Raw genomic sequence first — 17,240 nt, forward strand, 5'->3', positions numbered from 1 at the left:
ATCCCTAGTCAACAGCAATAAACATTTTAGCATTTCTAGGATCTTGGTCATGGATATACTCGATTGCAAACCAATTTTGGAAGCTACAGTTGCAAGTATGTTAAATGACAGCTGATAAGCACCCACCACTGAAGTGTTGTACCTTGGGCAAATGGCTGCAGAACCAACTATGATGTATAATTGCTGACCAGCAATAATCTCAATTCATAGCTGGTAGGTCAGACTCTCAGCTTGTTATTTTCTAGTGTCTTTCTATGCTCTTTATGTAGTTCCAGTCATCTGAAGGCATTGAACAGTATGGTAATTAGCAATAGCATGGCTGCAGTGATTTGCAATGAAAGGCGAGCAACCATATATATGAAAATCTAGTCACTCCAGTTGTATCAACCAAAAGCTTCCTGCTGGAAGTGCTTTGAATTAACCAGCTGAAGTCTCTTACAGCTCTGCAGTTTTGTGTTCTTTCTTCAGCACTATGAGAAATGTTTCTTTTAGCAAGAGGACACAACAAAGATTGTTCTTAATCCATGCTTAAAGCATGGCTGTGACATTATTTAATAAGATATACAGTAACAAAAAGGAAAACACAGCTTGGTTCACAAACCCCATGTGATGCAGACCTCCTTTCCCCAAAATATCAACACTAGACATCATAGTTTGGATTCTTGCGAAGGATAACAAAACCTTCCAGAATGGGAGTAACTGGCAGATATTCTTCAGTGGCCAGCTCTGCCCGCTCACCATGGGCAAGTAACACAGGCGTTGTGTGTGTCTGGAACCCAGTGATGGTCTTAGGCTTTCCTGCTTGACCAACAACATCCACAGCCTATAAAACAAACACATCAATGGCCATTTATATATAAGTAACATCAAAAATGGTATACAGGTTTATCCAATGTTAAGTATAGGTCAGATTGGAAGACCTTAGTAGGGGCTGATAATCTGGGTGATAAACTTGTGATTGATTTAAAAAGTATTGCCTTTCTTTCCTCCTCATGGCTTCATGTTACACTTCCCAGGTGCATCACTAAGATGGTCCGGGAGTCATAATGTACTACACTACATCAATCATAAAATTCATCAACACACAGGTTTACTATCTCAACAGCAAAAAAAAGCATATTTTGAAGCAACACAAAAGCCATTTTTCTCATTTTATTAAAGAAAGGCAAAGAACCTCAGACACAGCTCCCGGTACTGGTAGTAACCACATAATTACCAAATAACTACAAAAAAACGTATAACTCATTTTAGAATATTTCATTATACGCTTTGTCTAAATTTGCGGCTGCAAAAAACTTCAGACCTCTGTTGATGTATTAGAGCAGTGATCCCCAAACAGTGGCTTGGAAGCAACATGTTGATCTCTGACCCCTTGTGTTTTGCTCTCAGTGACCTCAAAGCAGGTGTTTCTTTTTGAATTCCTGGCTTGGAGGCAAGTTTTGGCTTCATAAAAAATAGGTGTACTGCCAAACAGAGTCTCTATGTAGGCTGCAAGTCCTCATAGGGACTACCAATAGCCGATCACAGCCCATATTTGGCACCCCCAGGAGCTCTCTACATGCGTATGTTGCTCCAACATTTTTTTACATTTGATTGTGGCTTATGGGTAAAAAAAGGTTGGGGACTCCTGTATTAGAGGATGCATAACAAAAGTACATAGAAAAATAAAGAGGTATACTCCTCTTCTAGTAGAATGAAGGTAAAGCAAGAAAAAATTGCACTTGCGGTGAGAAACTGATACGGGCATAGCAATGAGATATCCACTAGTTCCCCAGTTCTTAAGATATAGCTCCTCACAAAGCAAGCCCACAGCCACATTAACCTAACCAGCTAAGGGTCCAGGTGTCAGAATGTAGGCACACTTGGAACACATTCAACAAAATGCTTCAGGATTGATTGCAATCTAGTTTCCAAAGGTATCAGACTGATAGCTGGTATTTACTAATGAATAACTGTATGATATAGACTTTGGGAATTTTTATTCAGATAAACAATTAGCATATAATTATAGTTGTATTTATTCAACTATTTTTTCCTTCTCCCATCTGCCCCTCATTATGCTTAATTTAAAAGTAAACCATAAACACATACTCTGTAAAGTAAGCCAGATAACATGACCAATAAGGGCCTAGGTGTTTAGAGACTTACCTGTCCCACCCGTACAGAAACAGGCAAAGGCCTCAGCTCCTCATCAAATGTGACCAACATGCGTGGCTGCATCGCAGCAACTAAGCCATAGAGTACATAATGTGATTTCCCCAAAACAACTGAAGAAAAAAAAACAAAAAATTATCATTCTCACAGATAAAAGAAATGTGTTGAATGATTTTCTGAGGACACAAATGGGAGCGGTAGATACAGCTATAAGGGGCACTACCACACTTACTATTTCTGACATCCAAGAAAGAGACAAGCACAGTCAACAGTCCAGCCACTGCCACTTGGCTCATTAGTTGCCGGTCACTGTGATATGGACAGAGCGTGAGTGTTCCCTTTCCCAAATGTGTAAGTCCCTAATGAGAGGCAATATTACATTTTATATTTAAAAACAGCACACAACACACTATACAAAAATCTTGAGTAAGAGTTAACCTAGTACATACCTGTGCTAACCTCACCATAAACAAATTGTTAGGGTCCTTGGCATGATACTGTGCCAGTTGTCTGAGCATGGCAGCCAGACGAGCATTATTGGTGCCTATTAGGGTATTAAGAAAGCAAAACTGTTCAGTTGTTTAATAGTGTAGCTATATTGAATCCAATATATAGAGACATGAGACATAGATTATTGAAATGGGAATAATCTTACCACTGCCCACCATTCCCATAGCAAAAATAGAGTTGTAGGAAACTTCAGGATCAGCATCATGAGAAAACTTGCTAAGTGTGTCCAAGATGTTGAGTCTTGGATTTGAAACAGAGATAAGAGCAAGAGCCAAAGGAACTGCGCGTCTTAATGTGGGCTCTCCGTACCTGAGCTGCAATAGTGAAAAATGGATAGTGAATGTTGTGGAAAAAATATAAAATGGATTACTTCACCTTTATGCTCATCACTGAATGGCAAGTATCCTCTATCAGTAAGAATTAACTATATTTTCTGTTAAACAGTAAATATATATAAGTAAACGTATTGCATATTTACTCTCTGCATCACTTGCATTTATGAATGAGTGGATATAGCATACTGCTTAATGAAGCAACCTCAGACAGTTTTTACTGAAATCTGTGAGGAATGCATCTGTAAAGACAAACCCTTAGCAGCTATCCCCAACTACTTTTTTACCAACGTTAATATCCAGAGAAGAAAAATTGTGTTCACCAAATATGGCACTGCAGTCATGAAAATTACTTTTATTTCTTAAAATTAATATTTATTAATTAGTTAGTATCCATATATTACATTTATATTACCCTTCTTTTTTAATTTTCAACCTAAACTACAGCAATGCCTTAAATTGATTTTGCCTAGTTAATTTACCCTTTAAAAGCTCTTCCATGAGTACTGCTAAGAGGAGTATGTGACAAAGCTACATTAGCTTCTGGAAAGACTTGCTGCAATAATAATTACTGGAAAAATCACAATGTGCACACAACTAAAGCAAAGGGTATGGTAGAGCAAAACATATATTACCAAGTGTCCAAAAGTGCGCAATGCCATTTCTGAACCAATCTCCTCTCCCATGGCAATGAGGGCAATGCCAAGGACAGCTACACCCTAGAAAAATTAAGAATATTTTAGTGGAAGGGTTATTTGAAAAATAAGAAACCTCTGGTCATGGTCATTGACCTGATATTTTCTTTAATCCGAGTCTCAAAACAAACCGGTAAATTTTTTTTACACGGATTTCATATTTTAAAGGGGGAAAAAAAGGGACATGAAAAAAAGCCATGATGGAAACATTAAAGAGTCAGCTCTCCCCAAGGTATAAAAGCATTCAAGTCCTGTTGTAGGAACATTCTTTCATTATTTACCTTTTATGATAGTGTAGGAGGCATTAACATTGTTGTGTACTTCCATGAAATGATGTTTGTACACACTAAGACATATATATTGTATTTACTCAGAGGCACATATTTATACAGAATTGCAGATATTTAAAACAACTAGAGGTTGTACAAGGGTAAGATGCAAAGAATGAACTTAATCATTGTAATTCTATAAAATAACTGAATCCAGCTGTTTTTCTTGTCACCAGATTAAAGCCATATTGCCAGGCAATTGTATGAGGTCCTAACAAAGGAGGCATTTGTAATGATAAAAAGGCACCTGGTGTGATCCCATGTCAGCAGCACTTTCCTTCTTGTCCTTTTTATCTTTCTTTTCCTCTTCTTTCTCTTTAGAGTCATAATGTTCACTGCATATATGAAGAAGCTGCTGAACTTTAAGGACATTCCCAGATCCTGGTATGTGGGGGGGAACAAAACAAAAAGTTACTTCCAAAAGTAGTCAATTTAAAAAAAAATGACTGCCAGTTCACTTTTCAAACATGCTCTGAACTGACCAGCATATGCACAGATGTCAACCAACGTGTTAGCAAAGCTTCTGAATGGCTCAGACACCACCTCCAGTGCTGCAAGGATTGCTTCAATTGCTTCACCCTTCCCTAGAAAAGAAAAATAAAGGTTAACACGGAGAAGCAAAATTTAATAGACCATCCAACCAGCAGATCATCCACTTTGTTCCTTTTACCATACATATTTGCTTACCCAAGTGATTCAGCCCTAGGCCAAGTGGCAACCAGCGAGCAAATGTATCTTTTAGCTCCTGTTCAGATTTCTCCATGATAGTTTGTAGAATTGTGGATGTAACGTCCACATTACAGGATCCAACAGCTATCATCCCACAGGCAAGGGCTGTCACTCCAACAACCTACAATGGATATGTTCAAAGGGAGTAGCATTTTTATGCATATTGTCTATATGTCAAGTTTATTATGGAATTACATTTCTGCGACAAATTGATTGCTTTTTAATATAATACACTCCTCTCACCTCCATACTGGACTTTGAATCCCCCATCACTGGAAGCAAGAGGGTCAGAACATCCTCACGATTTGAACCAGCATATGCAAGTCCCAACCTGTAAATAAATAAAAATTTAGTTGACGGCTGGATGGAATTCAGAATTAATAAGCTTACTATGGTTCCGGGTTTGAAATGACAAATAAGCCAAAGCTGTCCTGGTTAAAAAACAAGCCACTGCTTCACAAGATTAGGTCCTTGGATGTTGCCGGACTACAAACCCCAAGACTTGCTTAAAGCATGCTGGCAGTCTTACTTGTTGCCGGTAATAAAAGACGAGATTTCCATAAATTCCACTTTCACATAAAGTCCTTCAGGGAGCATGCAAGTGTCTTAAAATGATACTCATCAGCGCCTTAATGCATAGTCACAAACAGCTAGATTAAGTACTCACCCAAAGATGGCTCCTATCCTCATGGTGTTGCTGTTGTGTAGGACATAGTCAGACAGAAGTGCAAGAGCTGGATCACACTCATTTCTTACACCAGAGTTCACAATCCCACAGGCCAAGAGTGCTCCTGACTAAATGTTGTATGAAGATGTTAATGCAATAAGACTTCACAGTACAAAAAGTTTAATACTTTGTTCAAATTCTTTTTTCAGTTCAGATGTTTTCAAATTGTTCAAAATAAATACTTTTTTCAATTGTTATTGTTTTTCCAAAATTGTAGTTTAATGTTCCTGTCTTTGGCGTTTCACTCTGGCAGCTCCGTACTATAGGTGCAAATTCTAAACTGTTACAATTTGCTACATCAGTGAATACATTTCTTAGCAGCAACTTAATATTAGCAACTTTTGTATTAATTATAACAGCTGCCCATAAAGAAACACAGGCATTTGGCTCCGCAGGGCCAAAGATAAGAAATCAACTAAGTATCAACTAAGGTATCCTTTAGAACAGTTTACAGAAAGACATATGAAGCTGAAAATGAAATTTTAAACTTCAATATTAGAAAAAAGGTCATAAATAGAAAATAATTTTAAAAATATTTTATTTCTGGTGAACTTTCTGAAAACAACTGAACTGTTAGAAGGCGAACAACCCATTTAACAATGCATTAAAAATACATTTAAAGTTTGCACTAGAATTGTTTTGCTCACAACACGGGCAACTATTTTTAAAAACGGAGTCTGGATATTGAAAGGATAAGCAAGCCACAGTATTCAAAGGGAGCAATTTTACAATGATTGCATGCTTTATATAAAGAAAGCAGTATCAAAAAGCAAACGATTTATTTGAAGAGTAAATGCCTTTATGACAAAAAAAAGGATTCAAAGAAAGATGCCGGAGAAAGATCCTAAGATAAAATGCCTCTACAATTTTATAAGAGAAGGAAGGTTCACTGTTATCATATTTGTTTGGATAATACGGTCTTTCAGATATCATAAACACAACTGCATTTAGTTAAGCATTTAAGTTTAGAAAATCTGTAGATAAGTTACCTTGATGTAATCCTCAGAAGAATACAGGTATTTGTCAATCTGGGTCAGGCCACCATCCACATCCCACAAAAGAATCATTCCCAGAGAGGCTGCAGCACTAAGCATCCCTGGGTGCAAAATATGTGTATTAGGTTCAAAGTGAAAACTATAATAGCTGTACAGAATGCACAGGTAGTGCTGATAACATCAGAGTTCCATGCTCACCATGATCCTTGTTTTTGTACAACCACTTGTTTCCATCATCTGTCAGAAGTTTGTCTTGCCCAAAGGCTGCATTGACAAATCCATTTACAAAGGAAGAAGCTAGATTCATGCGAGCTGAATCAACCTGTGATCCACTGCTCCCAAATCCTTTGAAGAAAAGTAAATACTGAATAATTAAAAGGACCAGTAAAGAAAGTTATTGACTTGCTTTTTACACTATTTATTTTGACGTAAATGTGGTTAATTTACATTTTGTTTTATTTATAAAACATATGTATGAACAGCCAAAAATACCTGCAACCCCCTAACCTCACAAAATAAATAAATAAATGTTTTTAGAAATGAAGCATTATCACCAATAATTACAAATGCATAGAAATAAAGCATCCCTCTAAACTACAAATTCAACAATAATTACTGTTTTGCTGACATTTTTGGAACCTACTAAAAAACAATTCAGCTTACTGTTATTTTCCAGGTGTGTTTTGTAGATATCATCTGGCACCTTGGGCTCCATAATATCAAGCTGAGAGAGAAAAATAGTATTCGTTCAAAGTTCAAATAATATAAAATGTACATATTTACACCCAACAAGTAGCTGCTAGACATCAGAAAAAACATGGCACTAACTATGCTATGCTAATCTATATTATCTATAAGGGAGCTAGCACACGGGCAGATTCGGGGGGAGATTTAGTCGCCTGGCTACCAATTGCCTCTTCTGCGGGGCGACAAGCTCCCCGAACTGCCTTCCCTGTGCCTGCTATAATGACAAAATGCTAGTGGCAATACACTCGCGGCGCTTCGCTTTCCAAAGTCGCCCAAAGTTTCCTCACAAGGAAATTTCGAAGCACCGTGAGTGCATTTGCACTAGTGTTTTGTCATTATAGCAGGGGCAGCCATGGCAAAGGCAGTTCGGGGAGATTGTTGCCCCACAGAAGAGGCGATTAGTCGCCAGGCGACTACATTTCCCTGAATCAGCCCATGTGCTTGAGGCCTTAGTGACACATGGGGTAGAATATACTGTATGTCCTCTGAATAAAAGATGCAGCTTGCAGGCAGAGCAAATAGCCCTGGAAATTAAAGGGTCAAGATATTTACTCAATCTTTCAACAACAACAAAAAATCCTGCCAATTTGCTTAAAGGGGTTGTTCACCTTCCAAACACTTTTTTCAATTCAGTTGGTTTTTAGATTGTTCACCAGAAATGGAGACTTTTTTCAATTACTTTCCATTATCTATTTTTTACTGGTTATCCAAAATCTAAGTTTAAAGTTGAATGTCCATGTCTCTGGTGTTTGAGTCTGGCAGCTCAGGATTTCAGGTGCAGACTCTAAACGGTTACAATTTTGGCAACATTGCATTGATACATTTCTCAGCAGCATCTCTAGAGTATTAGCAACTATTGTATCAAGTTTAACAGCCGCCTGTAATGAAACCCAGAGATTTTGCTCAGCAAGGACAAAGATAAATGTATCAACTAAATGTATCAATTTAGAACAGTTTACAGGGTTGGCGAGCTCCCCTCTCAGAGCTGCTTCAGAAGGTAGGTGAAAAATTACACTTTACACTTCAATATTAGAAAACAGTCACATATAGAAAATAGAATGTCACTGGAAAAAGTTATTTCTGGTGATCTATCTGAAAACAACTAGTTATTTGAAGGTGAACAACCCCTTTAATTTGGAAATTATTGCTTATTTCACACTTTGGGTAGATGTACCCTACCTCTTTTCCTAGAGGTTTACATAAAAAAACAGTAGTATAGCTTAGCAAAATGTGAAATTAGGATCTTTACAAATCAAAAGATAACGGACATCAGAGAATTTGCAAACATCCAGAATTTTGATAAGATTTATTCTACTCCGACTTCTCCAGTTTAAGCTAGCTGTAATGTGTTAACCACAGAAGATATAGTGTAATGTCTCAGGATACACCAAAGCACCCACATAAATATATACAAATTCGAGCAGGTGGAGCTGCCCTAAACTGTGGCAAAGAATTAACTTAAAAAAAAAAAAAAAACCAGATGGGTAATGAATAGCATAAAAATACCTGTTAGCTGAATACAGTGTGTATATAAGAATGCAAAAACTTCCTTATGGTTTCAGCTCATCACTAACCTCTCGTGCCAAAGCCAGAAAGTTGCTATTGAGTTGCACATTGGACATTATTTCAGTTAAATCTTCATATTCCTCCACATCTTCATTAAGAGCCAGATACACTCCATGGCGGCCTAACATGAATGACATTTGTTTCTGTACCACCCTGTAGAGGACATTTTATAATAAGTAAAATAAGTAGAAAAAGCCTTGTAGAGATTTAAGTATTTGGTACGTGACTCAAGATATTAATCACTTACACATCCTTGCAGGAAGTAAATATATCCTCTACAAGTTCCATATCATTAAGAACAAGAGCAAGACGGAGTGCCTCTGGAAAACGGTTGAACTTGCGGAAGATGGACAGTGCACAGCGCAGAAGAGCAGAGTTTTCTGGTTCAGGGACATAACTCACACAACTATGGAAAAGTTAGACGACATGTGAGATTTTGTCATTCAACCCCCACAAATGTAAGATATTGCTAAAAAGACTTACAGATGACATATCATGACATTTTATTTTAGGTTCATATGATACATTACATACTTAGTAAAAAAACATGATCACCTTGTCAAATAGAGACACACTTTAGCAAAGGCGTTATCATCAATGTATTTCTCTAGCATGTCCATCTGCTCAATCTCCATCAGCAGGTCACATGCCTCATGTTCTGCATTGTGTGCCATGTTATACGGAACAATTTCCTTCACCAGGGTCAACAGTGTATCTTTCTGAGACTTGTCTCCTTCCTCCACTTCTTGCCATTCCTTTGCAACCTCACCAGACAAATGCCTATGAAACATATTAATGAAAAATATGTATGCAGATTTGGGATAAAATAAAGATATTTTTTTATTAGGTGGCATAGTAACAGGAAAACCCATGACGAGAATGTAGATCTCTTCAAATGGCATTTAGTAAGAAAATGGCTTTGTTCACTAAAGACTGAAAAGACAAGTGTTGGGTCTGACTAGTCAACACTTCTGAGAGAACTCCAAGACCAATCAGGAAGTGGGGAACTATCTAAGCAGAAAAACTTACAAAAAGCAGGTTTCCTAGATATTCAGACTGCCAGTCTGTTCTTGTTACAGAAGAATGAACTTGTATTGTTTATTAGAATGTGTTGTATTAAATTGGAATGTACCCTGCCTCGTGGAAAACTCTTACAAAAGCATCTGAGCACTGTGTAATGACTGAATAACACACACTACTGTTGAACTGACACCGAGTGTCACAGTCACTTCTGCTTTTTGGGTTAATCTCCACAATTTACACACAGGGCCATCACTATGTTAGCTCCTATATCTGGTCCTATTGATAAATGTTATGGTATTGTTTATTTGCCCTGTCACTGTGAATGGGTATGGCTAAATCCAAAATGAAATATAATCTGTAAAAGCAGTCTTGTACATCCATTTCAAACTTCTAAAGAGTATTTTAGACAGTTTTGCCAAGACCTTTGGCATTATGACCTCTAGTAACAACATCTGCATTCTCACTCACCTGACATACTCATGTCCCCAAGATGCCAGTTCCTCCTGTGATCCCAGAAGCCGGTACTTCAGACATTCTCGCTCACTGCTCATAGTCATGGCAAGGACAGAAATTATATCTGCAGCAAAACGCTAGCAAAAGAAATGTTGGAGATTGTAAATTAAACAATAACACTCTAAAATATGCTGTCTTTCCACAATACTTGGACTCCCCTTATGATAGTTGTTTACATTAAGTTACAATGGTTCTCCTAATTAGAAAATCTATTTTTTTTTTTTTTTCCCCCAAAGGTGCACATTGGCCCAATGGTACAGACACAGATACCTATCAACAACCATTGTGCAGTGGCAGGTTCAAGGTGGGGGCAAAAAGAGCATTGCCGAGAATATATGAGACATATCAGGAAAACCAACTTTAATATTTTCCCTAAGAGGGTTACTATGGTCAAAACATTGCTAGTACAATATTATTTAAAGTGGACATGTCATCCAGACATAAAAAGCTGTATAATGAAAGTCCATATGAAACATGAAAACCAATTTTTTTTTTTTTTTTTTTTTTAAAAGCATTCATAGCTGTTGTAAAGTCATTTAAAATCTCAGCTGTCAATCAAATACTGCCTGCCCCTCCTCTATGCCTTAGGCACAGAGACCAGAATTCGGTTCAGGATTCGGCCTTTTCCAGCAGGATTCGGCCGAATCCTTGTGTGGCCGAACCAAATCCTAATTTGCATATGTAAATTAGGTGAGGGAAGGGAAATAACGTGACTGAGTCTCAAAACAAAGAAGTAAAACATTCTTATTCCTTTCCTGCCTCTTATTTGCATACGTAAATTCTCATACGGTTCGTTATTCGGCCGAATCTTTTACAAAGGATTTGGCTGAATCCCAAATAGTGGATTTGGTGCATCCCTACTTTCCCTTACTAGATGTAACTGCTCTCCCCACATTCCCCCTCTCTCTTTACCATTTAATTGTGTAACCAGTGCATGGGGATGGACATAAGGTCCCCCATTCGGGTGCACAAACAAGATTTTGAGATGATGCAAGGCTTGTCTTAATAACAGTGTCCACAAAATGCCGCCTGCCTTCATGCTATAATTATGAATTTCCAGACAGAAGGAAAGAAGATTCAAATACTTTATAGAGTGTAAATAAAGTTTCTTTTGCTTGACTAACATGATAAAATAGGATTTGGAATAATATTTTCAGGTCACAGGTCCCCTTTAAGCTATGTCCTTGGGATCACATACAATTGCTGAAGAGAAACAGTCCTATTATGTATATAAAGATTTGAGATGCTGAACAGTCCAATGTGACTTTGTGTTTACATCTAATTGTAATTAGTGACAAAGTTGTTTTTTTGACCAAGCTGAAAAGAAACAGTTTCAATTGGCAGAAATAAAACAGCAAATATTGACATTAAATGTTTGTCAAATAAAAAGATTAATATCATGATACAAAAAGGGAAGTGTTTTTTGTCTCTCCTACTAACCTTGTTCTCCCCAGGTGCCATACTCTCATAGATCTCTTTTAGTTTCCCATAATGTGGCCGCAGGAACTTAAGGGGCTTGGGAACAGATGTCATGGAGGTGGTGGAGGAGCGGATTTGCCTTCGTAATTCCTCAAGGGCTGGTGTATAAAGTGAGCTGTCTTTCTCCTGTAGAAATGGTCATTGTGAATGATCAAATAATGTCAGCAAACCAGAAAACTAAGCTTATATTAGTTAAATGGTCACAGCCACTCAAAGTATTTATAGGTTACAACTAATTCTAAATAAACAACATTGGGCACTTACCCCCAGCCGCTCCACCAGCATCTCAAGCTCATCCTGAAGTTGCTTGTCCTCTTCAGACTATGAAAAACATTAAGAGGGATATGTATCAAAGTTTGTTATTTTTTAATGTTGGGGAGAAAAATAAGCTCTGCCAAAGAGCTAAAGAGAGCCGAAATACCCCCCCCCCCGAACAACAGCCAATAGTTACACAATATATAGCTAAAAAATGTTTTGTAGACAAAATGAAAAATATAGTACAACAGAACACTTTACATATAGATCTCTCAGGTATATTACATAATTTAAAGAATAACAAACTTGCTTGATGAAGAAGCATTTCTTATCGCCATGGGCAACACCTGATTCACATATCAAAAGGCTAGGTATTGTAATTTTCCTTCCCCCAAACAAACACATATAGCAAGTTACCAAATTTATAAGAACGATCCTACACAAGGCAGTTTCTATCGCTGCCATTAAGCATAAATAACCAAAATACTTATTTTTCTTTCCTGTGGATGGGTAGTTCACCTGACATGAAACAGTTTTTTTGTTTTCCCTACTAAGTATACAGGTGTAAAGAAGTAACATTTAGGTTCGCTTTAGCTCACAGTTAGGGGCACATTTACTAAGGGTCGAATATCGAGGGTTAATTAACCCTCGATATTTGACCCTCAAAGTAAAATCCTTAGACTTTGAATATCGAAGTCAAAGGATTTACCGCAAATACTTCGATCGAAGGAAAAATCGTTAGATCGACCGATTAAATCCTTTGAATCGATCAATTAGAAGGATTTTAATCCATCGATCGAAGGATTTTCCTTTTATCAAAAAAAAAGCTTAGAAACCTTATGGGGAAGGTCCCCATAGGCTAACATTGAAGCTCGGTAGGTTTAAAGTGGCGAAGTAGGTAGTCAAAGTTTTTTTTAAAGAGACAGTACTTTGACTATCGAATGGTCGAATAGTCAATTTTTAGTTTGAATCGTTCGATTCAAAGTCGTGGTCGAAGTAGCCTATTCGATGGTCGAAGTTTTTTTCATTCGAATCCTTCACTCGAGCTTAGTAAATGTGCCCCTAAATGTTCCAAATGTTTGTTCTGAGCATGAAGCTTCATGTATCTATTTTTGGTTAATGGCTATTAAGCCATATTGCCCAATGTGGTTGGAAAAATAAAAACGTGTCCAAACATACGTCGAGCAGCCCTGGGACATTGTCTTAAACTAGCCAAAAAGGCACTACATTACAGTCTTCAAAATGTCAGTTATATCATTTATTCCAGAAAAGATATATGAATATAGTTTCACTGATGTCCAGAGAGTGTCAATAATGGCATTTGCTAAAGACAACTAATGGTGAGTTTATGAGCTCAGGTAGCGCCGAGAGTTGCCATTCATTAACAATAGGAAGCGCCGCGGGTTGTACAGAGCAGTTTCTAGGCCCATTGACTCCGCTGTACGGATAAAGCTGAATGAATTGTGGACTCCTGTGTGTGCGGGAATATTGTCTTATTTCAGTCACATTCCCAATCTAAAACAGCGATCTGCCTGAACTCGTTTTCATTCCTACACCGGCCTAATGACTCAGCTCTCCCATTGTGGCCCTGTCACAAGTGCCTATGTTCTCCTCATCCCGCCGGCAAAGAGACACCGTGCGCTGTCTCATCTCCTCACCAGTTCCTGCTCCTCCTTTTTATCCTTCACCGCATCCCGTTGTTCTCCGCCGGCTTCCTTGTCTTTCCCCTTGCCGGTCTGCAAAGCTTGCTGGTTACGGCTCTTTTCCTCCATGGTCATGGATGCTCTAGTCCGCAGGCGCACACTCAGCTACCAATCATCGCAGCCGCCGTAACTCCGTAAAGATATGTCAGACGCAGAGACGCAGTTTCGAACCGTGATTGGAGGAGCTAAACACGTGATACTGTCATGCGCGTCACTGTAGCTCGGCCCGTCACGCTTGGTGTTTGTGTGCTGCTGAGATTGAGTTTGCAGTGCGGCTATTTGACTCGAGCAGCTGAAAATCGCTGAGTGAAGCTGTATTGGACCAGTACTCTGCAAACTATAGTATCAAAAGGATTGAGTACAGTAAAAATATAGTGTTATAATAATCACGGATCGACGCTTTCTTTTCCGTTCTTTCCAACTCTTTCGTTTTTAATTTGCTTTAGCTATCAGGGAATGTTTAAAGTTTTGTGCTTTTTCCGTTTAGAAGTCTACCTAGGTGTGTGTGTTTGCTACTGTTTGCCCATTTCTTGTGATGTCAGACCATGGCATTTATAACTTAAAGGGCCAGGCACACTATTCTGCAGGTTGCACTTGACTTCGTCATTCCGTTGATACTCCCCCCAAAACACTTGTGCAGCCTTTTTTTACTACTGCCAATGCTCCCATCCCCTGCTCTACAAAGGAACAAAGTGGCTGTTAGAGCTGCTCACAATGCTTCTACAAGAGCACTGTCCACTGCCTTAAAAGAGAAATCAACCCTTTAACAAAAAAACCCGCACCCCCATTTCACGTACACCCTCCAGCCTAACTGCCCCCCGGGGAAATGCCCCATACTTTATACTTACCCCTCGACGCAGATTCTGGCAGCAGAGTTCCATGCATCCATTTTCCGGGTCTTCAGCAAGCTGATTATGAGATTGGCATGTCGGCGCATGCGCAGTTGGAGCAATTTGCCGGATTGCGACAACTGCGAATGCGCTGAAACACAGAAGATGGCTGCGTGGAATTTTGATGTCAGCATTTGTGCCAAGGAGTAAGTATAAAGTATGGGGCATTTCCTCACGGGGGAGTACATGTTTTTTTGTAAAAGGGCTGAATTCTCCTTAAGAGGAGAAACAAACCCCTTATTAAAAAAACTCTACCCCTCAACCCCACATAGACCCCCTCCCCCAGCCTAGCAGCTACCCCAGGCAAATGCTAATAACGTTATACTTACCCCTCGCTGCAGATTTAGGGATCGGAGTTCACGGCAGCCATCTTCCAGGTCTTTGTGTCTTCTTCCGGCAATTCGGCAATTTCCTTCAGTTTCGCCGCATACACAGTTGTCGCGAACCAGGAAATTGCTCCAACTGCGCATCCACCATGCTTGTCTCATGAAGATGGCTGCCGTGAACCTCGATCCCTGAATTTGCATTGCACTCCGCTTTGAAATAAAAATTTGAAGATTTCCTGCAGTCCCGTGTGCCATCAGATTTTTCTTGCTGACACAGGCAGAGTATGGCACACACAGGGAGCATAGGACAAGCAGCGTATGGCACTCACAGGGAGCATTTTGCAAACAGAGCAGGAGACAGGGAAACCTATCATGACCACTCAAAGACGTACTACATACAGTGACACAATGCTGGTTCCCCTTCAGCAGCTGTGGGCAGTTTCAGTCTGGGACTTAGGTGTGAACAGTAGGGTGAAAGGAAAACTATACCCCCAAAATGAACACTTAAGCAACAGATAGTTCATATCATATTAAGTGACATATTAAAGAATCTTACCAAACTGGAATATATATTTAAGTAAATATTGCCCTTTTACATCTCTTGCATTGAGCCACCATTTCGTGATGGTCTCTGTGCTGCCTCAGAGATCACCTGACCAGAAATACTACAACTCTAACTGTAACAGGAAGAAGTGTGGAAGCAAAAGACACAACTGTTTCTGTTAATTGGCTCATGTAACCTAACATGTATGGTTTGTTGGTATGTTTGTGAGTACAGTGAATCCTACGATCTAAGGGGGCGGCCCTTATTTTTTAAAATGGCAATTTTCTATTTATGATTACCCAATGGCACATACTACTAGAAAAGTATATTATTATGAAAATGGTTTCTTTACATGAAGCAGGATTTTACATATGAACTGTTTTATGCAATATCTTTTTATAGAGGCCTACATTGTTTGGGGGGAATAGTTTTCCTTGAAGGGCTGGATTTACATAGCAGGCACCCCTAGGCCCACTGATGTTTGTCGTCCCCGGAACTTCTCTTTTATTTGTGCAAATTTTGATCATCAGGCCTGGAGCAATGGGTATTTGCACATGGGAAATTTAAAGTACTATTTTATCTCCTCTGCATCCCCAGTGTTTCTGAACCAATTTGGGTGTGGTTGGGCAGCATGCCGCCCCCTTAAATCCTGCTGCCCTAGACCCGGGCCTTGGTGGCCTTTCAACAAAACCAGGCCTGGTAGGGTGTGAACAATAGAGGTGTCACAAGTGTGAACAATGCAGGGGGGGGGATTAGAGGTGGGAACAATACAGGAGTTTACGGTCTGAATTTGATTAAGCAATGCAGGGGCCAGTTAAACTCTGTAGTGATACCTTTTAAAGCTACACATGGTAAGCAGTCACAGCAGGCAGACTTTGATGTGGGGGCCACAAAGGGGGGGTTCCTCCCTAACAGCCAGAGCACCATGAACATAGTGCAGCATTTCCCATTCTCTTTCCTGTCCTGCGCAAGATCAAACCTGACAATTCTGTATGGGATAGTTCTGTATCAGTCATTCAAGTTAACTCTTCCCTTCCTGTCATTTTAAATATACAACTTTCTGATTGTGTTTCTCATTTTATGTGCTATAGTAATTCTTACCCTGATGGTTTTGGGAGGCTTAGCATTATATTTTTCTGCCCACACGCCGTTGGCGCCAAAGATTCTCGCCATAGCCAAGCGTCAAATAGAAAGGTGCAACATGAGTTGTAGTTTTGCTTGATAAATGGCATGTATATTGTCTGGGTGTTATTGCAAGGCTCTTTAACTCAGTTACGTTTTGTGTTTTCTGGGTGGCTGCAAGTTATGATCTGAGTTACATTTTTAGGTTCTTACATTTTAGATTTTATCTCAATCAATATTAAAGCCTTCAGCTGTCTCCTTCCCACAGCTACTGTACATGGCAGCACTGGGACATTCCTTTTACTAAGACCTTTTAATATTAGCTGTGAAACATAGTGGTGAAAAAAGAAACTTGTGTGTTTCCAAGCAGTTTCCACAGCAACCAATATGTAACCATGGCAAACGAACAACGGTCCCCAGTACCCACTCACGGGAAATGGAGTTCACAAGAGATTGTGTGATATTGCAACATACAAGGAATAATATAAGGTAATATTATAAGGACAGTAGAAGCCACAAGACTAAGGATTTTATTCAGGTCCAAGGTGTCTTCTAATATCCATGGAAAATAACATAGCAATTTGCATCTAAAAATTTATTG

The 17,240-nt window shown here is 39.0% G+C and overlaps 1 protein-coding gene across 1 annotated transcript; it reads right to left on the bottom strand.

Moving 5' to 3' along the window:
• Window positions 1-511: 511 nt before the first annotated feature.
• On the bottom strand, window positions 512-13,851 carry psmd2.L (proteasome 26S subunit ubiquitin receptor, non-ATPase 2 L homeolog). The gene is given in 21 exon segments (NM_001137569.1): window positions 512-823; window positions 2,149-2,267; window positions 2,387-2,513; window positions 2,604-2,698; window positions 2,810-2,978; window positions 3,632-3,715; window positions 4,268-4,401; window positions 4,503-4,604; window positions 4,708-4,870; window positions 4,993-5,080; window positions 5,417-5,544; window positions 6,466-6,572; window positions 6,670-6,816; window positions 7,135-7,195; window positions 8,793-8,937; window positions 9,032-9,190; window positions 9,340-9,564; window positions 10,276-10,397; window positions 11,761-11,925; window positions 12,064-12,120; window positions 13,713-13,851. Coding segments are annotated over 21 exon segments (2,694 nt in total). The 5' UTR covers window positions 13,827-13,851; the 3' UTR covers window positions 512-640.
• Between the last annotated feature and the right edge of the window lie 3,389 nt (window positions 13,852-17,240).

Source organism: Xenopus laevis, chromosome 5L (assembly GCF_017654675.1).
Source record: "Xenopus laevis strain J_2021 chromosome 5L, Xenopus_laevis_v10.1, whole genome shotgun sequence".
NCBI lineage: Eukaryota > Metazoa > Chordata > Amphibia > Anura > Pipidae > Xenopus > Xenopus laevis.